General features: G+C 39.9%; 1 protein-coding gene across 1 annotated transcript in view; it reads right to left on the bottom strand.

The window, feature by feature from the left end:
* The window catches only part of SPAG16 (sperm associated antigen 16), a gene marked incomplete at both ends in the record, with an annotated part of 408,932 nt that overhangs the window by 89,118 nt on the left and 293,493 nt on the right, over positions 1 to 26,321 (bottom strand). Inside the window, one exon of the mRNA XM_082001578.1 lies at positions 20,241 to 20,367. Within this exon, the coding sequence (XP_081857704.1) occupies positions 20,241 to 20,367 (127 nt within the window). The remainder of the gene's footprint in view (positions 1 to 20,240; positions 20,368 to 26,321) is intronic.

Genomic DNA, 26,321 nt, shown 5'->3' with positions numbered 1-26,321 from the left:
TGGCCTGTATTACATGGACCACAAAAATAAAATGAGAAATCACAGAATACTTTGGGTTGGAAGGGACCTAAGGCCATCTAGTCGAACCCCCCTGCAGTGAACAGGGACATCTTCAACTAGAGCAGGTCGCTCAGAGCCCCGTCCAACCTGACCTGGGATGGTTCCAGGGATGGGGCATCTGCCACCTCTCTGGGCAACCTGGGCCAGAGAGGTATATAAATAAAGTGCTGCAGACCACTTATAATCCCAGGGTATTCTTCATTTTAATTTAAAACAGAGCATTGTGTTCTCAGAGGAATTCTGCATAGACTGCCACGCATTCTCCTCACAGAAGTGTGAAACAATTATGGTGTCTGTAGGAATTTTTTTATATAGGTTTTTAATAAATTTTTGAAAACATGGGGGGGATGAGATATATCTAGTGCAGATATTCAGGTGTCTCTGAATTCAGTGTAAAAGAAAGGCTTTCAGTTTCCAGAAGTGCAAGGAATTTTCAGTTCTAAGAAAATTTTGTAAGATATAACCAAACTAAAATCTTTTAAGATCTTCCTTCTCTTTGCCTTGCATTACTTATACTAATTCCTGATAGTTGTAGAGAGGTGTACAATCAAATCAAATTCTATCATCAGGTGAAACAACTTTCTTTGGTAATGTATAAAAGACATCTATATAAACTACCTTCAAGCGTGTCCTAACTACAAACAAATGTGTTGTTAACTTGTTGCAACAAGCTAAAAAGAATCTTGTTTTATTTCTGCATTCTGCTGAAAACGGAAGAAGTGATTTGGGCCCATGAAGAAGCAACTACCTTTGCTATTTGCCTTTTTTCTGTAATAAGTATGAGTGGCCTTTCTGTAGACAATTCACTCGTGTCACTACAGAAGACATAAAGAATAAATCAAGCCCAATATCTGAGCCATCTGTAATAAAGTTTTAACTACTGATTCAAGAGATATTTTTCCCATACTCACCATACAATTGGGATTGCTCCAAGCCTTTAAGACTTTATCTGCTAACCATTTGGAAATAGTAGATGATAACTCTCCCATAGCTGATAGAGCCAAGTAGTTAAAAAGTGGTTTAGACGATATCTTCAAAGGCCTCGACAGAGAATCCTATAATACTCTAAATTTCTTTAACTGTGATCTATTCTTAAACATAAACCTCTCCTTTAATCCCTGTTTTGGACTCCTGGAATCACTGCATAGGTTGGGAAAAGTATTTTGTTACAGTTAAAGAGTTGAAGAACACTATATCCAGATTCCTAAAAAGATACAGAGCAATCTATTTAAAATCTATCTATAGAAAAGACACTACAATACGTTACAATAAATAGAGCAAAAAAGAGGTGAATGCTGTTTATGAGAAATAGCTACTAAAGGAAAATTTAACACAGTAAAAAAATATTAACCAAAGAAGAGCTCAAACAGCACCTCCTAACACTATGATAACTCCAATACAGTCAGAGGGAAATTCACTTCTTGTGGGTTACTGAGGAAAAAAGCCCAGGGTACTCAGTGCGCTGTTCATTTTTCTAAATTCACTTCTTCCTATAATTCAGATGTCGCCTGCATACTCTCAGGTACCTCATATATGAAACAGCAACACATAGCCTGCTTTCTGCATAACCAAGATCTCTGTGGAAAGGCATACCAGTGCTGTCAGGGGAATCAAGGCCAGCTGCTTCAAGCACAAGAAAAAACCCTTCAGTGCGCTGCTGCTACCATTAAGAAATCAAGCATTAATCCACATTGACCAAGGTTTGCCGTCTCCACTGCAGGGAAGAGCCTCTAGGTACAGAGATAAATGTCTCTAACCTCACTGGGCTTAAATATCTGATCTACTTCTGCCTAATCTTTTTTTTTGCCCTTCATGGGAAAAAAAAAAATGTATTAACATCCCCAATCCCAAGAAGGTTTTCAATTCAAGAGTCAACCGGTCCACGAGGACACTTCATCTTCCACACAAACATCAAACCCCACAAAAACATCGCATGATGGGTCCTTTGCACACTACATCCTACCCCAGCACTTACAAAGAGACGGCACCATGAACGTACCCCATGACCCGCCTTTAGCCATTCCCTGTCAAGAGGGCACTGCCCTTCCTATTTCCTTCTGTCTCTAAGGCATCCAGGGCCACAAACAGATTACTGTGGAATAATTTGCTTACCTAAATCACAGCTAGCCACTGTTTACAACAGAGAGAACAAATATTAGGTAAAAAATAATTCCTCACAAGTGATGCAGAAACCCTAGTATCCCATTGGCAATGAAGTATGGAAGTTCATGGAAAATGCCTGCTAGGAAGGGCTGCGGAGTACAAATGTGTGTATGCTGGGAAAGGAAGCCAGAGCCCCTTTTGTCCGTATGAGATGTATACCATGCACCCAGACCCACAAACGAATAGCAGCAGCCACTCAGCAAGCAGAAAGCATGGGACAGAATAAAGACATTTCAAGCAAAAGCTGTTGTTAAGAGAAGGCCAATAAAACTGAATAGCAGTAGTGGATACTTTAGAGCTACAACTTACTACTAATATGACCTTCATTTATGTGCTTCATTCACTTCCCACCAAAGCAAAAGGAATTTCGCTAGGAACTGCATCTGGTGCTAGACAACCTCAGCTGTGCAAAAGCATTAATTAATCAGTGCACCACATTGCTCTACCTGACCTAAGTTAACCAAATCACGTTGGTGCGGGCAGGCTGCTGGACTCCTGCGGAGGCGTGCTGAAGCGGATGGGGTGCCATTCGAAGCACTGCAGCTGGCAGCCCAAAACAATCAGGTCTTTCCAAAATACACCCCTCTGGATATATTATGTCCCCTCATGGGCAGAGCACAGTGCGGCACTTCCTGCCTTCAGCGTCTGAGAAGCCCAAAATATAAGGAATATTTTGGTGGTCAGAATGGAATTACCTACCTGGGAAGAGCGCAGCACGTCTGAGTTTACAGCCTTGCAAGCACCTGAACCACTAAAATTGGCTGGGAACTTACTGTTAGAAGTGAGATGAATTAACGTATTTCAGTTCTGCAGAAGCTGGCAAGAAAAAAAATCCACCCTTATCCTAAATCTGTAATTCAAAACTCAAAATCAAGTCAAGATTTCTTTGATGGGGTTAATTGAATTTGCTCCTTTTTTGACTTGACCTCATTTTATTTTGTATTTGCTGTGTCACTAAAGTTTATGTAAAGAATTTACACTTTGATAATTAAATCAGAAGTTAGAGCTCTCAGAGGGTTTTTTTTTTGGTTTTTTTTTTTGTTCTAAGAATCCTAAAACAATTTACAGAAGTTCAATAGAGTAAGAAGAAGATTAGGCCACCAAATGAAAGAAATTCAAATGATCTTCAAAAGCTGGCCTCCCCCCATCTTATCTTTGAGAGCGGATAAATCCACTTTGATACTAGGATTTAATAAAAAGATCAAAAAAGTCCACATACTTGTATCTGATGTTATGCAGGTAATTTTGTTGTTGAAGTAGTTCTGAGGATGGAACATACGCCAGGGAATGTACATCTGCTGCTTCTCAGCAGTAAAACATTAGCTCTACATTTGCAGAACTCCTAGCACTGGGGGATACAGGGAAACGCAAAGTTTGGAGCTTGTGAATACCTTTTTCTTTTTTTAAAACAACTTTTATCATCTGTCACTGACCAGATCCCGTGTAAGCAGCAAACAGCCTCTCCACGTGATCAATTAGGTATAAAATAACCTATAATTTAGGTTTCACAAGAGATGGTCTGAGGGATTCAAGATGAGAATAAAGAAGTGGGAGGGGAGAGATAAATAGAAGCCAGTGTGAGTGAAAGGTGTATGGTAAATGGTTCACAACCATTTTTATTCATTACGGAATCAGAAGAGAACAAATTAATTTAATTTTATATACTAAGTCCAGTATTTTTCTTGCAAATGTTCTAAGAGAGAGCACCAAAAACATTAATTCCACAGTTTCCTATAAAAGAAAGAGAGAGAACAAACAGGATGAACATTCTTGAATGATAAAATGTCTGAGAGTTCTGGTGGGAATTCTTCACGTAAGATGTATTCTTCTTTAGGGAACAGGCGTAGATGTAAACAGATGGGCTTATATAAGTAGAATTGGCAGCTCCACAGATAGCTGCTTGCTTTTATATATGATTTTTCAGACTCACCAGGGTATTTAGGACCATGCTGCTTGATTATTCTTAACATTTTGTCCATTTCATATGCTCGCAATATAATGGACAAATACAAAATTAATTTAAGCAAATTGTAGTTTAAATCTCAACGGAAACAATAAATTTTATTCAAACAAACCACATACAAAGGGAGCTGCCTGTTTTATGAATGTTAGTCCATCTGTTCACAATAGCTCCTTTGGAAGTATTTGTTTTGCTTAGAAATACCAAAACTGATTATGTATGTGGTGTTAGATGGGCTGAGGTGTGTTTGCTGCTTTTAAATCACTGGCATGTAAAGGTGTTTTTACTTTTGTTGGCCTAGTGCAACAGAAGAAACGAAATGCTTGAATCCATTTTCACTGTGCTACACTACACATATATTCTGTACAGTAACTATTGCAGGTGTTCCTCTTCTAGAGAGGACATACGGCCAAGTGGTGTTTCCACAATGATGGCCAGGCTGCACCAGGGTGCGGTTTTGACCTCTCCTCCATGAATTGTAAGAAAAGAATGATTCAGGTAACACTAGAGAGAAGTCCAGTGCAGCACGCTTCAAATGCATCCATACATGGTGCAACAGTGCTTATAGTGCAGCTGATAGAGCCAGGCTAGCAACTCAACTGGGAGCCTGGTATCTACCATTTTACAATGGCAGGATCCAAATGGTTACTCCGGCTCATCTTTACACAAAAAACAGCTTCACACGCCTAACAGGGTAATTTCTGGCAATAAAACCTCTTTGTCTAGCCCTTGGTACACCATTCTCAAAAGCCCAAACAGACTGCAAATATGTACGTTAAGAGCAAAACTGTACAGAACCACAGGACTCTAATCTGCACGTACTCGTACATAAGGTAAATGTCAGCTCCATGTTAATGGGTGTGATTGTGCTTTCATCTATTGAGCATCCCAGTTAGTGTCATTTTGGGTCCATTCCACTGAATTATTTAGACATTCACCTCAGTACTACTAAAACTTATAATCGTAGAGAACATCAGGACAAATCACAGAAGTTAACATCAAATATAAGAACAGAAGAGCCTCTACAGCAGTAAAAGGAACAAACCAACAGAAAACAACTGAGCAATGAATGAAAATGAATTATCATAAAATATGTAACAGAGTCCCTGGTTAGTGTTAAGAGTTTGAAGCAGGTAGCCCTGAGAGCCCTCAGGCCAGCAGCGTGCACACACAGAGGAAATTTAAACTAGGACTCCCAGTGAAGCTGTGTTTGAAAAACGTCACAGACCTGAGGTGTCTGACCTATTGAATCACTAACAAAGCAGCCTGCTGCAGCATTCAAGTAGTATCTTCTTAGTTGGGTCCCCTACAACGTCTCAGAAAATGTCATGGACAGACAGTATGGTGCCTGCTAGACAGAAGCTGGCTGAAGCTGGTTAGGTTGGACTACAATAACAGCAACCCAGAGCATGTTGTATCGGTATGACAGAAGTCAAGAAGAAATCCTCTATGGAAAGCTGAGGCTCAGACTTCTCTTCCCTTGAAAGGGCCAACACTCAAGATGCCCTCTACCTTGGTCTGCTAAGTCCCAGCTTGCCACAGACACCCTGGGGCACAAGGTATGCGATGCCATAGGGATGCTCAGCACTTCCCAGCAAACAATGTCAGCCTTCTCTCCAAACCTCCAATCTATCTACCAGCTAAGACTTTGGGTGATATTTCAGGAAAGCATCTTTTTTTCTTTTGCTGGGGGGTTTTGAGTGAGGTAATGTTTAACAATTTCTGTGGGGTGGGTTCTCCTTATTGATTTCCTGTCCTGTTTCCTTTCCCTATGTTTTGCTCTGATGCCGGGGAAGAAGCGTTTGTTGTACTCAACGACCTTGTTTTCCTTGATTTTGTGTTACCATTCCTGCAATGTCCTACCAAGCATCAGAGTTGTCTACTAATTTATGCAAATATGTTAAGAAAAATCTATAATAAATGTGTTAACTCGTATTTAAAAGTTACAAGAACATTACATCAATTACAATACCTGTATCATAAGGCTCAGCAGTCCCAGACTCAAATGCTTCATGTCAGATGCAGCAGCTGTAATGGGAAGGCTGTGTGCTTCTAAAGCCAGTCCTGGCATTTGGAGCTGCTCAGGGAAGAAGATGGAGGAGCCCCCTCGGCCACAGCGCTGAGCGAGGCCAGCACTGGCACAGAACTGCCCTCCCTATGGTGTGACTCAGAGGGTTCATCTGCTTAAATGAAGCCCATTATTTCGCTGGCCCATCAGCCAATGGCTCTAGGCAACTCTTTATTTTGCCAGTGCCCAAACTTAGCTTGCAAGCACAGCTAAAATATTAATCATTAATTACAGTCACTGCTATAAATGCCCATTATGCTATCAGAGACATTCCCAATGTCATTCAGGCTGACCAGCTAGTGTAGGAAATGCAAGGAAAAAGAATACACAATAAAAATAAAAAAAACCCAAATACTGGACACAAAATGGAGAGGGCTAATTCCACTGATGTAAGGAAAGACCTGTTTAGCCAAATACACACAATTATGTGTATTAGACAGCTGTGACTGCAGTCTGGAATCAGAAAGGAGTGATCCTGAATAAAAGGCTGTTATCAACTACTACTACAGTTCTGGCAAGGAAGCCCGGGAAGGCAATGAGTTTAACAGATCATGTTTTAAGCTCTGCTTTTTTATGGAATGTACAATGACATTCTCAAATTCAATCAATCTTGCACTCCAAGGACAGTGTTAACAATTTAACTCCTGGTCTTAACGTCCAACTGTAATGTTACCATCCAACTTCAGATGCACATCCACCCGAGAAACCAAAATGTCTTATATTGTGTAAATAGATATCTTTGGTTGAAGGAATTGCTGACACATTCCTTTACTGGCAATAGTAATCCGTTCCTTTAAAGATGAGGTCACGCAAAGAGAGCTACTAGGTGCCCCATGTACCAATAGCCTAAATTCCTCTCCCCTATGATGGATTTCAAAGCCACCTATGCATTATTTCAACCGTTTCCAACCACTTCAATCACACCAGCAAACAGAACTCTGCGGAGAGCCAAGTGCTTTTGTACCTCCTGGGACATACCCTGTGCAGACTGTTTTCTTTTTTTCACAGGGAATAGAAGTCCAAAATCTTAGAATAACGTGGTTAAGTATTTGCCAGAATCCAAGACTGTTCAAACAGGAGTTTTATAAAACCTTAAATATGAAATTAACTGAAATGATTACTGAAGTACGAGACCTACCGCTTAATCCAGTCCAAGGAGCAGAGGAATGGAAGGTGGTAAACATTACAGTAACTTCCGAAAAGAGCTTGAGAAACTGTCAACTGGTACATCTGATTTCTTTACAAGTCTAATAAACTCAATTGTATAATAAGGAAAGGATTTAGTTAGTGCACAGAGAAATGTAATACCATAGTCAAGAGTTTTGTGGCTTTTATAGCAGGAAACCACAGGGAAAAAAACCAAGCAGCGTTCTAATAGGACATAGTCAGGAAAATACAGCAGCAGATTATCAGAAGAATGTGACACCTATTCTGGGACATGTACTAGTCAGCACATTAATAAATATTTTTTTTAAAGGGTGGGAAGGTGAATATTGAGGTGACATTCACTGATAGGATAAAATTATTCATGTTTTTCAAGACGACAGCACATTTCAGAGACTCACTGAAGAGTCTCACGATGCTACTGGATTAAGTAATAAAGTGGCAGATGAAACTGAATTCTGAGAAACACAAATTATTTAAATGAACAAAAATATCCATAATTATACAAATCCAACAACGGACTGTCAACTATCCTTTGTCATTCAGAACAGAGATCTCACAGGCACCATGGATACTTTTTTGAAAAAATCAGCTTGATATAATGTCAAGATTTATTAGGGGAGGGGCGGGAAGCTGGAGAACAAAACCAGGAAGCCTCATTAGGCCTGTATTTAAAACCATGATTTAAGCACATCTTAAAAAGATCATACAGACCTTGTCCCTCTCGTCCATTTCTAAAAGAATGAGCCTGAAATAGGATTTACAGAAGGGCAACAAATGAAGAAGGATGAGGAATGGCTTATGTATACAGCAGATTAAATCGACACGGACTCTTCAGCTCTGCGAAGAGAGTAGGGGAAGATGTGTCAGCGTGAAGAGGTTGAACAAGGAACAATTATTCAATAATTCCCGCAGTATGAGAATCAGAATGTATCATTAAGAGATTTAAAGCAAAGGCAGGGAAGTACTTCATCATTGCTATGGCATCTGTTGGAAGCTGAAATATATAGAAGTTCCAAAACAAAAGGTCAGACAAATATAACAGAGGAGAGATCCGTTAACACCACAAAGTGAATGGGGTCCCCAGCCCTGGGAGCTCCTGATCCACAGGGCACTGGAGAAGAGTAGCAGAGAGACCTCACTGTTTACTCACTCTGGTTTTATCTATTTTCCCTAAGCATCACCTCCTGCCTGCTGCCAGAGACGGGATATGGGCAAAACAGACGTTTGCTATGACCTGGAGAAGAGAAGGCTCCAGGGAGACCTTACTGCAGCCTGCCAGTACTTAAAGGGGGATTAGAAGAAAGATGGGGACAGACTTGTTAGCAGGGCCTGTAGCGACAGGACAAGGGGTAACGGTTTTAAACTAAAAGAGGGGAGATTTACACTAGCTCTAAGGAAGACATTTTTCACAGGGAGGATGGTGAAACCCTGGCCCAGGTTGCCCAGAGGGGTGGTAGATGCCCCATCCCTGGAAACATCCCAGATCAGGTTGGACGGGGCTCTGAGCGACCTGCTCTAGTTGAAGATGTCCCTGCTCACTGCAGGGAGGTTGGACTAGGTGGCCTTGAAAGGTCCCTTCCAACCCAAACTACTCTATGATTCTACGACCCAGAAACACTCCATTTTTGCTATTCTGTGTTTCCAGGCAGGATCACTGAGGTATTCCACACATGTTCATTTACAATATAAAATGTGAAAAGCAGAATGTTGTTTGACATGATTCCAACATTAAAAGAACTTTCCGTCTTCACCACCACTCCCTCTTTTGCTTTATTCTAGAAGGGAAAAAAAAAGGGGGGGGGATTAAATAAGATACTTCCTTTTTCCACTCAATTTAATTTAGAGAAGAAAGAGTACAGATAAGTAGATTTTACCCTACTCCCCAGATAGACAGATAACAGCTCTACATAAAAGATATTTTCACAAGCTGAAAGACAGGCAAAGAAATAAAGTTCATTCCAAAGGAAAAAACAAAACAAACAGTTCAAATATCCAAGTCAGGCTTTGGAGGCTGTTTGTAGAATTTCTTTTCCTCCTTAATTTCCCATTCACCATCATGCATAGTACTTTGCCACAGAAAGAGAATTAAAATACTTTATTTTGCTGCCCAAAAGTCTCAGTACATGAAATGTCTTTCTGCCCAGGAAATGAGCATGTGCCTGCTGGTGTGAGCCTTTACAAAAGGACAGGCAGTATTTACAAGAAGTTTGAAAGCTTCCTGGTGAATATCCACCTGGAAAAAGTGAATATGCAAGTTTTGCACTCTGTTTCCCCGGTTCGTTATATAATCCTAAAATTGCATCCAATTTTCTCGGAGGAATAGTTCTGCATAAGCGTAACTTAAATGCCTCAAAGGCATCTAAATCATTATTTTCTTACTAGTGGAACAGCATTAAAAACAAAGAAATGAAGATCATGCTTTCATGACAAAGGGGATTTGTCTCAGGCTTGAAATTCATTTCAAGCCAATGGGTTTGTTTTGTTGGCATGCAGGCTTGACAAAAAGAGGCTGGCAGATAATGGTGGTAGGAACATTTTTTCCTTTTCAGCAAATACAATGCCTTTCCGTGTACATTAGACCACCATTTCAGCCACTTCTCACTGCTAGCAGCAACGGAATAACTGCAGAGATGCCCTGAACTTTGTCTCACTCACCTTTTTCCATCTGGCCCATGAAATGCAAGCAAGACTCCTAGATTGGTTCATAAAAAATAACAAGCACTCCTAAGACATCTGTATGGAGATCATATTGTTAATCAATTTATTTTGCGTAGCCCCATGGATCACTTGCTATTCATGATTACGCATTTTAGCTCCTGTGACAATTTGTCAATAAAATAAAAATCAAAAAAAAGCTAAGAACAGCATACTTTTAACTTAAAGATGATCTCTTTCTTGAAAAGAGATGCCACTTCCCAAGCTCTGAAAAGAGCTATCTCCTGAATATATTTCATTTACCAAGTGGAAGAGCTGCTCAAGGAATCAAAACTTTCTTGGTAATCACAATACAGGTATCCAGAGGTGAACAATTTTCTTTTAAGAGTTCAGTTACTTTTAAAAATGAATATTGGAAAAATAGCAAGTTTGATAAAAATGTAGGTTTTGAGTTACTGAAAGCGTGTTATTCCAACTCAACTTAGACTGGCATAGCTTTTACTCGCAAAAGTGGAAAGCAAAATGCTGTTTACAGATTGTTTTAAAGTTTTTTTTACATGAAAGCGTTCAAAGTGTTCATTCAAAACATGACCTTGGCTTCTTGAAACGGAAAAGAATGGTGGGTAAGTAGAAGAAAATTACCTAAATTATCCTTAAGTTTAAAACAACACACTTGAGTTACTTAGGTTGTCTCAAGAATTACTTTTTTTCTCCAAAGCATCCAATCCCAATGGCCTCCGTCTCCTTCTCTCTAAGTATTTGCTTCCCTTAAGCAAAACCACCTAATTTCTTCTTTTCATAAGCATACGTTCTACGCTCCCAACACAATTCTGGATCGGTCCACCAAGCTCCCAGTTAACTAATGACTCTTGGTTAGTGCCATGTAACATGAAAATGAGATGAATGAATTATATATTTCATTTCAACAGTGACAAAGATGCAAATCGTTGTCCCCTTACAGATTCCCTGACCTATCCAGTCCTTGGCAGAGGCGGTCATGGCTGTTCTCTCTTGCACGTTTCACACATAGAAAGTACACACAAATACTAGATCAATATAATACCTTATTTCAAAAATCCCTTCCTTTTATTACAGGATATGAATGATGAATGCAGTATTGATTAATTTATTTATATACAATACAGATGCTTTACTCAAAACACAAGGCCTGGATAGCTGTCGATATTTAAGAGGAGCTTTCATGGAAGAAAGGCTGTGATGACCTTGAGAGGTCCTTACTCCCCGACTGTCTGCAGGCATAAGTTAGTCAGGAGATGAAGCTCTTGTACCTAAGCCAGGCTGGAGGTAGAGCTGTGCAATTTAAGTGAAAGAAAGGAGTTCTCGTTCAATCGCTGTAAATACATTCAAAGTGGGAATTTGCTAATTGTAGCACTCTGTAAGCTGGAATTAATATAAACAATAAATACAAAATAGAACACATGAACCTAGTAAAGTTACAAAAGCAGTACATGCTAGAGATGAGATGTTGAATACATTATTATTTTAAGACTTGTGTCTAGTGTAAATAAGATTAGAAAAAAAACAACCTGGTGCAAACCATTTTAATTCAGTTTGTGGATAGCTGCTTGGAGAATCAAAATTTTGATCAATTATGCCCCACTTGGGATGCATAAAGCTCCAATTTTCAGCTTCTGTTAGTCTAATACAAGGATGGCAAAAATCTTGTGGTCATTCTCTTCATTCACTTTTGGAACAAACAATTTGCTCATCACCATGTTTCGGCTCACTGCCTGAGCAGCTGAAACTGTTGCTTCTCCTTGAAGGATAACATTTAACCAGTCAGATAACAATCCATTCAATCTGGGGTCCCTCAAATAACCCTAACAGGTCAATATATTGCTCTAACGAGGCACAACCCGGGCTTCCAGAACACTGGTTTTAGGCTGGGTATATGCAGGCAAGTGAGATGGGAATATTTAGTACTACAGTATCTACTTGAAAAAGGCTGGCTCTATTAAATAGCTGTCCATCTTCTGGCACTCCAGGGAAGGAAGAATTCCTCTCTAACAAAGATGAAGGGAATATCAATGGGGCTAATCTCTTCAAAGTGCTCAGCGCTCATAGCAATTGCCTGCAGTAGTACACAATCCCCACCCTCATTAGCTCAGCAAAGAAAACACAGCCAGAGACAAAATACTATCCGGCAGCTAGGACAAAAAATGTAAAATAAGGGGTTTCCAAGCCACCTCCCTTTCCTTTCCAAAAGACAAATATTTCATGCATTTTAAATTATGTGTGTACTGAAAATAAAGTCATATATTTTAAGAATCCCTTTTCTTTTCTTTCCAGCATATTTAAATATTGTGGAATTTGCTCATATTGAAAAACGGTCATGACACAAGAGAAATACTGCGTGGCACACCTCTTCTCCTGATGAACAAAGGGGAAAAATTCATGGCCAACTTTTTCCCTTTTGAAAAACTGCAACAGTCAGAAATAAGGAGAGCGGCAGTTTCATAACCCAATGAAACAAGGAGACAAGATGATCTGTCAATCAGCTCATATTTGTGGAAGTTCCGATCTATGGAACTTACTTCCTCCAAATTAGAGAATTTTATGGTCAGGAAAACAAATGTTGAGATCAAGAGAAATTAAATACAGCAGCACTGAGGGGAGAAGTGAGAATTACAAAATGAGAAATTACTGTTGAATAATGTAGTCTTCCAGCACATCCTTTCACTCCCATGCTGACCACAGGAATCATTAAGGATGGTCAACAGATGTTGTAAGCGCTCCTCAGAGAAAGAGGGCTGACACGGCCGTGTTGCCGATCTGACTTCCAAGACCAACCAGCACGATCAGGACTAGAAAATAGGTCATGGGTTGTGTAAACCAACTCAGACCACATGAGAATCTCTCCAGGGAGCCCACTAATGCATTCATCAGTTCAAACATGCAGGCTGGGCAGGCTACCTGGGGACAAAACATCAATATTGGTGCATTGGCTAAGAGCACACAGTTGGGGCAACAGCGTTTGCTTATTACAAAGCTCTGCCAAAGCAGGGATTTCAGCTTCAAGGACAAAGCACAAAACCTTTCTTCTAGTATGGGTGCGGTGAACCAGCCCACCACCATTCCCTCTAGCCAAGGTATAATTTTTGAAAGTCTTTTGCTTGTATAAAAACAGCTTGGTTAACAAACGGTGGACCTGAAAGTTTATTTCCCACAGATCAGTTTAAAGTAGGGATGCACATTCAGACATGGACCAAACACATACCACAGACTTTAAAAGTGTCTTTCATTCTCCCAGTAATCCTTGTCTGATTGTTGATTGATGATTCCTTTGTTATGAAAAGTTTTGTAAAGGGAAACTCAAGTTTGGAGTAACAAGAAAAGATAGCGAGATGGACAAGACAAAGGAGAAATGAAGACTCACCACTCCTTGCAACTTGCCAGTGGGAAGTGAAAGGCCTGACTTTGGCGTTTAGTCCTATCCCACTTTGGAAGGAAGGAAGAAGAGTTTTTCCTGACTGATTGCTGCTTGGCCCAGTTTCTGCACAAGTGTCCCCTGCGTTGGCCTGGCAGAGGAGGCACGCACAAGAACAGTGCTCGGACGCAGAGCACTGACACAGCACTTGGAGACGAGCCGAAGCCAAGAAAGCAAAGACAAACTAAAAAAGCTGATCACCAAATAAAGAACAGAGAACTAAGAGATGTGAGTGGCTGCATTTGTGCTCATCAAGCAAAACTTGTAAGAATGTGGATCAATTATATCTCAAAGAAACAGAACATGTGAATCCTTAATTTGTATAGAAAAGGGTGTGTAAAGGTGCCGTGAAAACACATTGATCTTACAGTGCTGAACCCATAGCGAAGAAAAGGATTCTGATGGGACAGACATTACACAATTCATGATGGGAGAAAGGAGAGGAACAGTGATGTACAACATCGTAGCTTATGCTTTATGAATAGACTGGAGAAAAGCCTGAATGAGAAGCAAAGCAGGCAGCAAAAAATAAGGAAGATCTAGTCTCGATTTTCTAAGTAAAGAGCAAATGTTTCAAAGGAAATTGAAAGATCTGTTCTAAAAACATGGCTTGACCACCTTGTCGCCCTGTTAGGTGTAGCTATAGCACTGTGGCGAGTCCAAACTGATTAATAACCAAAATTGGGAGTTGTCTGAGCTCTGTGTAAAAGAGCAAATGCCAGGACAAATCCAAAGAATTATACCTATATCTATTTCAATCTATCTATATATCAAGCTCTCTTTGCATATTTGGCATCAATGAGCAGAGTTTACCACGTTCATGCATGAGTGCCCCATCAATGCATGCATGAGTGCCCAATTAATTCATGCATGAACGCCCCATCAGTTCATACATGTGTGCTCCATCAGTTTATGCATTGACACCCAGTTAATTTACACATAACCCCCCAATTAGTTTACGTGAGTGCCCCATCAGTTCATGCATGTGTGCTCCATCAGTTTATGCATTGACACTCAGTTAATTTACACATAACCCCCCAATTAATTTACCTGAGTGCCCCATCAGTTCGTGCATGGATATACACCCACGTTGGGTCAGGGACAACTGTGGCCCATGGGTGACCTATAGTGAAGCGGCGACAGCCTGGAGCAGTAAGAAGCACAGAGGAGCGGGAGACAGAAGCCATTACACAAACAACCCCAACCTCCCACATTACCTGTTGTTGCACCAAAAGAATTGGGATGATGGAGCGCATCCCGCAGAGAAAACAAGGCAAGCAGAGACTAGGAAGGAGGGGAGGAGAGATGTTTCGCTTAAGCTGGGACTGGGAAAGTGGGAAGAAAATCATTTACTTCAGCGCTTGTTTAATTCTTCATGTTTTCTTTTTTTTCAATACCCAGACTCAGTAATCAGAAGTTTTTCTTAATTGGCAATAACTTAAAATTAAGTAAAAATTTCCCAAGTCGAGACTGTATTGCCTGTGACAGCATATACCTAGTCACAATTGAGGTAGGGACTCAGGCATTGAACCACAAGGGGAAAAGCACCCTAAGGAATCAATTGGTGTTATCAAGTAATCTGCCTTGGAGATTAAAGAACACAGAGCAATAAAGTGTTGTAATGAAAAAAGCTTTTTAGTCAGAAATGGGGGTCATAGGGAAAAACACACATTAATGTCAGCACATAATTGCACTATACAGACAAAATCAGATGCCGCTAAAAAGATTACCGTGGTAAATCCTGCACTAGAGGATTTTTCTCCCACCAAGCATGACTTTAACTGTAAGCAAGAGGGAGACAAATACTAAAAGCAAGCTTCAGAAACTGCAAGAAGAGTGAGGTAAAGAGTCAAGACCTTGTCCTGCTCTGGTTCTCTTGATACCTGGACACAGGCGCCTCCGGAGATCAGAGCGGTGCAGGTGCATCCCCTGCTCGCCCCACATCCAGCCACCAATTGCAAAATCCACCGTACAGCTTCCCAGCAAAGGAGAGCGTCTTCCATCACAGAAAAATCCCCCACCTGGTCAAGATGAAGCTTTATCTACTCGGTGCCACTTAGGCGGTATCGAATCAACGAAAAATGTGAAGAAAAGAAGGCGAAAAGACAGACACCTGGCACCTCAATACCAGGTTGCTTTTGCAGACGATATACCAACCGAAATTGAGGAAATCAGAGAAAATTGAGTGGGCACCTCACTGCAAGATCAAGTCTCTAAATAAACGAGACTGCCATATAGTAAACCAGTATTATTTAGGTTTCCTTTAAGAAATAGAATATAGACTCAGCTAGGCACATATACATTTAAAAACACAATTTATACTCCCGAACTTTTTCCCTCAATTTACCAGAACTATTTCTGCCAGTTCTGTTCTGAGCACAGAAATTGTTACCAGATAAGGAATCTGAAAACTGTAATTCTGGAACTTTACCTGAAGACTCGTTATCAGCAGAAAATCTAACAATCTCTGTGCCTCCATCCCTCGAGGCCTGTGTGGATCACCTGCGGCTTTAATATCAGCAGTAATAGCCCAAATAATGTAAAGTGCAAATACTGAAAAAGCTTCAGCAATAGCATCCCAGAAAATCCTGTCAATAATTCTGTATTGAGTAAAGGGTGGGTAATATAAAGAAACAAATTCTTTAGACCACTATAGTACACCAAAACCAACTCCAGACCTGACAGCAAACAATTGTCACTCATTGGATTAATGGCTGTCTCATGGTAACGGTACTGTGTAATGTTTTGCGATGTGTAATTAAGCAAATTAAGCTTGATTTTAGACAGCAACGCTGAGAAGTTACCCTGGCCCCACCACGGCTGACAGCGGTACCATTTGTTGAACAGTCGCTTCGTAAAACAATGTGTCTCCTGCACCCGCAGAATCCCTATCTCCTAAAATAAACCACTTCTATCACAAGGTACTTTTGATCCTGGCATTTCTCAGCTTCCACGTTAATTTACAACCCTTACAATCTCTTAATATACTCTACCTCTAAATAAGATAGGTACATATTGCCCTTTGAGATACTGAGAGGCATTGTAAGGCTCTTTATTTGTGCTCTGCAAGAAGAATCACATACCCTTCACATCTCTTCAACTCTGGGAGTAACGCTGCCCAGCTTGGATGGGAGCAGGTTAAACGATAACACCTCATTGCATCTCCAGATCTCAAAATATAGTGGCGTATTTTTCCAAATATTGTTTGCTTTCCCTTGGCATTATTGTAACTGCTATTGATTTTGGACTGTTGCTCTCGTAGTGGGGTTTGCTTGGTTTGTTTGTTTTAATGCATTATGATAATAAATAAGTGTCGTAGCATATGAACTAGAATCCTCTACAGCTTCTCTAACTCTTACATACACAAGCGCTGTGTTGTGATTAACTGTATCAAGTAGATTTTCTAAACAGCAACTGGAAACACGAAAGGTGATGACAAGAGGGTGTTTAAGGGATTCATGAATGCTACACAAAAATATAACCACATGGACATGCTGGTTAACTTGCATATGAAAAAATAAAAGCGAATTTAGTTAAAAAATTGGTTACATTATGGTCCATCTTGCACAGCAATGACAATTAGCTCCCCTCTGAGGCCATTCACAGCATGCAGAATTCAAAGGACGTGTTCCTTTGTATTTCTGGTACCAGAATACTACAAGCATAGTATTGAAGATCATTCCCCCAGGGGGCTGAGTCCCAGCCAGCTCCATCACCACCTCTCATTGCAATACCATAAGATAGTTTCAGAAAGGCTGCGCAAAAAAGAAAATCCACATAAACTGCAATGGTAATTAATCATGTAATTAATTTATCCTCATTCACAAGTATGCCATATTGAAAAGTCCACCTCTAGGCTGAGCTAAAGAAAAGCTAAGGCAGAGTGGAACTAAAGCAGAAAGATTTACACACAAGATTTTTAAATTAACTTATTTAAGATCCGAGTGTGGCTCTGATAAAGGACAAAATGGCTTTACGGTCAAGTATTTATGTCATGAATAGCATTCGGATCCCCAGAGTTAGTAAGGGCCATCCCCAATAATGCCATCAGAAGAATCTCAGTAACTTACGAAGTCATTCTTGGTACTAGCTCTTTGTTAAGCAACTCCCATCCAGTGCACGTCATACCGACAAAAGACAGTACCACTTAAGAGCAAAAGGTAAGATGTGTTTGTCTACATTGCATTTGCAATGATAATTACCTGAAAAGAACACAAAGGAAAACCAAATAAAAATCTTCCATTACTTGGGGCCTTACTATCTCTGACCTCAATCTCGTTCGCTGATACCGCCAAACTTTTCATAAACCCCTTCTATCATTATTAGCTGTAATTTAAATAATTACTGAGCAGAAGAAAAAAACCTGCTCAACCATGGTTCTCTAATCGAGTAATTAAATCCACCTGTAAGATGCTGAACAATTTGTTTCCAGTGTCTATGACTATTAATGCAGTCAAATATTTTACACTAGGTGGTATAACATCACCAGGAGAGACTGAGGGATACAGCTGGAAATTAAGTCACGCCTTGATAAGGTCAGAAAAATCCTCCCAAGCTTCTCCACAGACAGAGGTCCCAAATGAGACAGATGTCCCATGCACTACAGGCTGTTGAACATGGGATATATTCTTCCATCACCATTTGATTTTGGAGTATTCTGGCTGTTTGACTTATTTCAATACGGTTATTATTTTTAGTTAACTCCACTGGAATGACTGACTGAATAGTTTAGATTGACCAAATCCATGAATTACTGTTTAGACAAGCAGTGCAGGAACACGCTGGATCATTTTACCTAGCCCTCTGCTGCTGCAGATGAGCACATCATTCAGCCTCTCTCACTGATGTATGAAGGACCATTTTAGGATTATTCAGGCTAACTCTGGTTTAGCTAGCTTGGCAACTCTGGTATTAGCAAAAAAACCCTACGACAACATGGTGTCAGCGTGAGGTAAACACCTAGAAACCCAGGGTGCCGGCAATACTCATCCCAGACTGGGTCCCGTGCTGCATTGCTAGCAGTCACCAAACCAGCTGCACCCAAGCAAGGCCACGTTCACTAAACAATACCGCAGCATCCCCCCGGATGCAGCGCAGAAAATGCATTCCTTCCAGCCACTCGTCAAGTAAATTAAAAACCGCTCCATAACAACTAGATGCTAGTATGCTTGTATTTCTGCAAGGTACCTGTTCAGAATAGGCGTTGCCTTTTCAGTCTGTGCCCGTGGGCAGTGCCCGGTACGCCGCGCCCTCCGTCCCCAGGTAGGTGACATCGGCGCTCGCTCTCTCCAAACAACAGGAACAGCAATAGTCTCTTTCAGCTAGATACTTTCCTATCTCTAGCTAGACACGATTGCATCCTGTTGCATTATGCCTCACTGTGATCATCCATCCCAATTCGATATCTGCAGGGTGGTTACTCCTGCAGCGAAAATTTTGGATTTTATCCAAATGATGGAAAAATTTGCCCATTTAGATTACCTGAAGCTGATAACCTTTCTACTGGAAAGGTTCCATCTGGCCAGAAATGCTGCTACTGTGTATTTCAGGAATACGACTCCTTTGTGAATGACACAACATTATACTCCAGAAACAAAAATGCAAAACTTATTCAAATCCTCCCAAACAAAAAATGAGCTCTTATTCCAAACTGCAGACATAAATGGAATAGCGGTTCAATTTGTCTTTGGGAAGCTGCCAAAAATGGACAGTGTCAATGCACTTTTTTTCCCTTGGAAATGAAAATACCTTATCTAATGGTACAGCAGAGAGATCTGTGAAATCACTATACAAATAATACAGAATTTGATGGCAAAGTTCTCTGCCAATATACGTGACTCAATATATTGATACTGTGTTCCACAGTATGTGGGTCAGTACGACAACATATCATACTATTATTTTTAATGATTCCTTAATTATCTCCCATATTCTATTGAAGCATTATATTTTATGCATATAACATACAATGCAAATGTGTAAATATTTTTCAGTATGCCTATATCTATAACATTATATATTATTGTATTATATCATGTCATATTGTACTACCTTTGAGTAACAACAATTTCCTAAGTTAGGATCTAATTCCGTGCTGCAACGTGAATGCTTGTTTGTGCTTTGGAATTGAAGATTAATATTGGTTTTAAAACAAGAAAAAATGTTTTACAACAGCCCCTCTTCAAATGAAAATGCACATTCACTCACAGTATTGCTGACATGGTAATACACGGCTGATGATGAAAGATAACTGGTTACTTCAATTCTTTGTGCATAGTAAGCAGTCCTGTCAACACAATGAAGTTCTGAGGCAATTGTAAGAGAACTTAGGAAGATTGGTTATGAAATGCAACTACAGAATTAGCAAATAAAAGAACAAACAGTAACGGAGAATAAACATCACCAGAACATAGGCAATCTCACTAAGTTTTTTATGCCCAGCAATCAGTTCTGTATTTTACGTAATATTTTTGTAACTAATTGAACTTTTTGTTATTGCATGTTTTTCATTTCATATAAATGGACCATTAGTCCGATTTGCCAATCTCGTCCATAGAAAACAAGTGTATTGATCATTGGCACAATCAGCCATTTCTTCTTTAAAATTAACACATCTATGCTGTCTCACACATGCTATCTGGCTGCAGAACCCGAGAGAGATTAGAGAGATTTCAAAATAAACCACATCTTAGGTAGAAGAAGTTGTTCTAGAATCCTACCAGAGTGATCAAAGATGACCTGGTTGGCAGGACGTGGGCCTGCATCTACAGATAAAATAGGAACCAGCTTCCGAATGTCCCAGAGCTTCATCACGCCGGAGGAGTCACAGGAAGCAATCGTATCACCCTGCCATAGTTGGAAACAAAATAAAGGCATCACTTTTGTACTTCTGCAAAGAAGAAAGCATATGACACAGGGCTGGATACCCACTGATGCCAGACATAGTAACTGTATGTATTTAAATAAATGCAAGTTACTATATGTGAGTTTGTAACAGCCTCTTAACAACTATGTTGGCTCAAGTAGCAACAATACAATATGACTTTTAAAGAGAACAGTTCAGGAGAAACCGTAAATAAAAAAGAGAAAAAGGATTATTTTGAATTCTGATACCAGAATCCGCCCCATCACATGGCTTGTGATTATACTTTTTCTTTTCACAGAGACACAAGAATGGTCCTTTAGCCCTGACTTTTAATTTGTCTACTCATGTTTTCCATGTGAAGCGTACGATTAGAACAGAACAGACACTCCTCCATTGCTGTACATTCATTAATAGCCATGCTAAGGACAACCTCACTCATTTCAGTGAGCCAGAAGCATGCAGGGACTACCTATACAAGGAAAGATAGCAGGACCATGTCTGCCCCAATATTAATCTGTCTTCAATATTAATTTGAAAGAAAAAAAAAAACTACAACTAATAAAGTGGCATAAGTATTTTGAACATGTAGCATATGAACAAATGCAAAACTCAAAGAAGGCAGGTAAAGGATGCCCAAACATTACTTTGTTTAGCTAATTCCTGCCACCATAACAGAAAGAAACCCCCAGCTGCTAATGCAGAAACATTTACTTCCCATTTTAACCTCCAAAATCTGAAAACCAGCTCAGCTGGTGTGCATGCAGAGTTATCAAAGTCAATGTCTTTTCCAATTTATGCAAGAGTGTAAGATTAGATTAAAGGATATTGTTTTGAAGGAGAATCACAATGGTATGGAGCTGAGAATCAGGTAAAACATGGGTTAGATACTGTAACCATTACTTTTTTAATATTAAGTTAACTTTTATGTCTTTCCTGTAAATAATAACTCCACACATTTTCTTGCAGGTATCTAGCAAACAGAGAAATTAAGATCTGAAAATATCCATTATCTTCTCAAGTAGAAAGTAATGGCCTGCAAAGGACTACCACAGTGTAAGTATAATGAAATCTTTAGGTTCATTTGGAGATCTAAAACATCAAAACTCCATTCTGGCTTGTTACAGGGACTAATACAGAATAACACTGAGAAACCAAGTAATCATTGCTTGGAGAATTCAGCTGTCAATGTATAAACTCTCGGCACTCACTCTTCTGCAAAAAAGCTCAGTAACTGTAACTACATCCCACCTCGACGGTGGTGCTGAGCATTATGGAAAAGCTATTTCTTTAACTATCTTGCCAGCTGTACCCACCTGATTCTCTTCCATTTCATCTGGCTCCTTTCATGAAGTTCAGCCTATACAAACAATGCGGTCAAGCAGGCCATTTGGGAAACAAACAACAAAAACAGCCCAAATACAACAGCTACTCTCCAAATTCTTGCACGGCTTGCACTCGACCTCAATAAAGCAAATTTTTAGTGGAAAAAAAAAGGCATTATCATGGATATGAGATTGGAAAAGTCAACAAATACAGTCCCTTACTCTTACAAGCAATGCTTTCATATGCTTGCTGTGATAAAAGTAATTAATTCCAGATTAGCAACAGTTCCCCCCGACGCTGATCTAGGACCTGCCTGTTCTTGCATTTACAAATCTTTCAGCCCATAACTATAAAATGAGAGTTTAGAAGTACTTGTTCACATGCAGTCTATATCCTTTAAGTTAAATACAAGGAGTTTTTTGCACAAATACTCTTCCCTTCTTCCCTGTCCCTGATGCATTTCACTTACAGTATCATTCATATTCCCCCTCTATTTTCTGGGCTAAACAGCTAAAGCTCTTCCTCTGTCCTCCCCACCCTTTTCAGATAGCACGGAATCTGGATTAACTATGAATGTACCCATCACTGACTTTTATAAAGCAACTCTTGCAAAATTGATCACCAATTTTGGAAGCCTATTCTGAGATCCCTGTAACCTGAGTCTGAAAGAGGTGAAAGATGCGTATCTCAGCTGAGCAGAGGTTTCAGTGAAGCTGGAACGCAGCAGCAACTACGGAGTGGGAGGATGGGACACACACAATCAAGGGACGTCTCCTTTCCTTAGGTCATTATCTATCACTGCTGTAAAGGGAAGAGGAACTGAGTATATGCGTGTAGAAAGATCCCTCCATTCCTCACTGTAAGTGCTTGGCTTCTGGACCAGCTCTCCACACCTCACCATCCTCCCTCTCTTCATATTCTTCTGCAACGATTATGTCTATCACTATCAACAGTCCACATAGGAAATCACTAGTATCATTAGTTATTTATACCCATTATTTCATAACCTCTAATACGGCTTTGACATATTCTTGCATCTTACTCCCGATTTTTTTTTTTCTATCCATAAAAGCATTTTAGTAAATAATACCTTTTTGGGGGGTCATGGTTTTGTTTTCTTTTAGAATATGCCTGTCTTCAAACTTTGTATGTGTTCAGTGTACTTCAATTCAATAAACGGTCCTTAATTGCAGCTTTGGTAACTCCGCAGTTTTGAACTAGATCAATGGACAGCCCATGTGGATAAGACTGCACATAACCCATGCAGTTGCAGTTACAGCAGACGCTCCAGTGGGTGCTCTGTGACTCCTCCTTATGTCATCAACAGCTGTGTCTGTGGATTTTTAATACGACCTTTCTCTCTTAAGTAACAGCATGGTTCAGCTAACAGATCATAACAGCACCAAGAATGCTGAAATAGATAGTTGATTGATAGTAAACATTGATCAGGGACAGTGCCTGCTGCAAAGCGACTGCAACTGTAGAGCTGACTTTGACCTTTGACTGGCCCTGATTAGGGATCATTACTAGTTGCATAATTATGAGGAAAAACAAATCAGATCTACCTTTATTACAGGTTCTTCTTTCTATGAATTTATTTTGCTACAGTAGCTCGCACACCACAAGAGAACATCCATACCCCATCGTCTTTCAATCTTGCCATCTTAATCTCCGCCATATTTATTTTCTCCCATTTCTACCACAGATCCGTAAGAAACACAAGGGTAAACGAACCTCCTCTCCCGCAGGAATTTACAGAATCAAATCGTTCGTAGGCAGCAGATATATCAAACCACCCTAACTTGTTATTTAAACTCTTTCACAAGGTGATTTGTGGCCACATCAAGAAGGATGAGCCCCCCTGATCCTTGCAGATACGATCTGAACAGAAGCAGTGCTGGAGAAACCTGGTCTGGGAGCACCAACCCACAGGCTAGGTCCTGTGTAAACAAGCTAGAGAAGATGGTCCTGTTCCAAAAAGTTTACAAGCTATCTTAGTAGCAACAACAACCAGTTCTTGCTGTCAAAAGCCTACAGACTTTTAACCAATCTCCTCCCAGATGCCCGGTATAAACACACTGTGCGTAAAGTGCAACACCCAGTAGCGTTATTTCGCCTGATTTCCATGAAAAGGCAGCAGACCTCATCCGCAAACAGAAGAAAGAAAACATAAGGTTCTGATGGGAACATGTCAACACATGCAAACTTTTTCAGCATCAGCATACTCCGTCCACAAACTTCTTATTAAATGCATTAATTATTACTGATACCTAGGCAGCTGCTACACTAAAAACACACCAAAAAGATTTTGTTAATGAGCCAGCTATTACGTTTCGCCACTTTTTCACTTGATGTCATCGCTATTACATACCTTTTCCAAATCAAGTGAGCTGGATATGTGGGATAACAACTTCTCAATAGGAAGAAATAAACCAGGAATGTAATAAAGCTTAAGGATAATTTGATGCTACATGCCATTCAAAGAAAAAGAAACCGGTAAGTCATATGTTAAATGAACTCATTTGCATCTGGCCAGGGGCCATTTTCAAAAACTTTAAAGCGGAATCACTTTGAATTCTCCTATGAGCTTTTGGCTTTTTCATTCCTTTTACAGTGACTATTTTAGTTATTCATGGAAGAGCCCTCTGCCTTGCTCTTAATTTTCTTCCTTCTGTTTTGCCACACTAAAGTCTTTTTTACGATGTCTTTTTGATGACATATTTTACTGAACAGCAAGCTAGACCATGAGGGCTTGACTGATTTGCCTACATGTAAAAGGAGGAGACAATGAGATCCAAGGAGAAAATGTGCAAAAGTAGATTCCCGTGGTACTGATTTACATTTACACTACATTTTATGCTGAGCCACAGCTCAGTTCTATTACTTCCTCTAATCAAAGAGCATGTAGAACGATTCGTAAAACTGGTAAGACTTGCTTCCTATTCTATGTAATCAAGTTAGTACTTTTTTTGAGTGTGCACACTGAAGTAATTAAAGAATTTATACAAGGATTCAATTAGTCTGGATTCAAAGACTGGTTCTGTTCCAGGCTTCACTTAAAGGACTTTGCAAGTCCTTTAATTGCCTTTAAAGTTCCACCCTCCACTCCTTACCTTTCCTGCCAACTTAATGAACATCTTTATAGCACAGAAGACCGCCCATTAACATGGCTATGCTCAGCTCCATATATATCATAATCCCACTCGCAACTTACAAACCACGGTAACACAAATAATGATAACATCAGGAATTAAAAAATTTATGTAATTTCCAGGAAGTTTTAAAAATCCGTTTCCTTCTTTACTTTTTTTTTTTTTAATGGGACTAATCACCAGGTACACTTTAGGCAAGTATTTCCTGAAAATTGCTGTTTCATATCAGCGATAATGATAAAAATCTGAGTCATTATGTCCCATGCTTATGAACACACCTCTGGATTTATTGCTGAAAGTTCAATAATATATGAACTGCAACAAGTGGCTTTATCTAACTTAGACTCCAATAAACTCCTCCCAGGAGTACCCGCTTCAAAGCTTAATTCCAAAGGCAAGTCAGTAGTTTTCGTGACCTTTTGCAAATGTTTTTAAAAAGGCAAAATAGCAAGTGAACAGGCAAATCATTTTCCCTGTGACAAGTTCATATCAAATCAATCAATTTTATCAATCTGCAAGTCTTTTGTCTTCAAAACAGATGTAGCTCCTGTATGAAGTGTATTTTAAGGGACTCTTAGGATGACTAGACTGAGATTTTCATCAACCTCAGTGGAAACAGATTCAAGCTCTAGGCCCCTTACTAACTAGAAAGAAGCTCGATAATTGTTTTCCCTTTCCATTACTGTTGGGAATCTAGTTGACCTCTGGCATAACAAAGGGCTGATGAGCTTGTTACTGGTCTTACCAGTCTTGTTACCAGTCTCCAAACTAAGTAAAAGGTGTTTCTTCTGCGTACATAAGGCATAGTGGAAACTCTTGCATTAACTGCCAGTAGATAAAGTGGCCACATGAGGAATAGCTCCAGCTACCTCAAACTGAGACAGACTCAAATAATCTGCAATCTCTAAGATGCTCCCTGTGGGACACATCCTAGTCATTTAACTCTACCACCATTTTATATGCATTAAAGTGAATATTTTTAAGAGAAGGGATCATTACCTCCCACATTTACAGCATGAAGCACATCAGAAACCTGATGAGAATTATTACCTCAAGCCTTGTTATAATGCAAAAACTAACTACACTCAGAAAAAATAACAGGGGGCACACACGCATGGCAGACAGAGTCCCATCCCTGTGCCACCCCATCCCGTGGGGTGGAATTGGGCTTTCTGAGCAGCAGCGAGCAAGGGCAGAGGGATCTCAAGAGAATCCAAGCAGGGGTGGGTGAATCTGCTGCAGTTGTTACAGGGAAAAAAATTTTAACGTCCAATTAAGCTAAATGAATTATGTAAAGCATGATAAAGATGGAGGAAAAAATGCAGATGTAGTCCATTATTAGACTGATGACTAATCAATCACCACCCATTTTTAAAATATCAGGCTTAAATCATCCCAGTTTCAAATGAAAATAGAATCTTTTTAGAAAGACTTAGTCCAGCAAAAATACAGAGCTACAC

Source organism: Phaethon aethereus, assembly GCF_964289735.1.
Source record: "Phaethon aethereus genome assembly, chromosome: 6".
NCBI classification, from domain to species: domain Eukaryota; kingdom Metazoa; phylum Chordata; class Aves; order Phaethontiformes; family Phaethontidae; genus Phaethon; species Phaethon aethereus.
The sequence above is the reverse complement of the archived record's forward strand: the minus strand, read 5'-3'. Positions and strand labels throughout refer to the sequence as shown.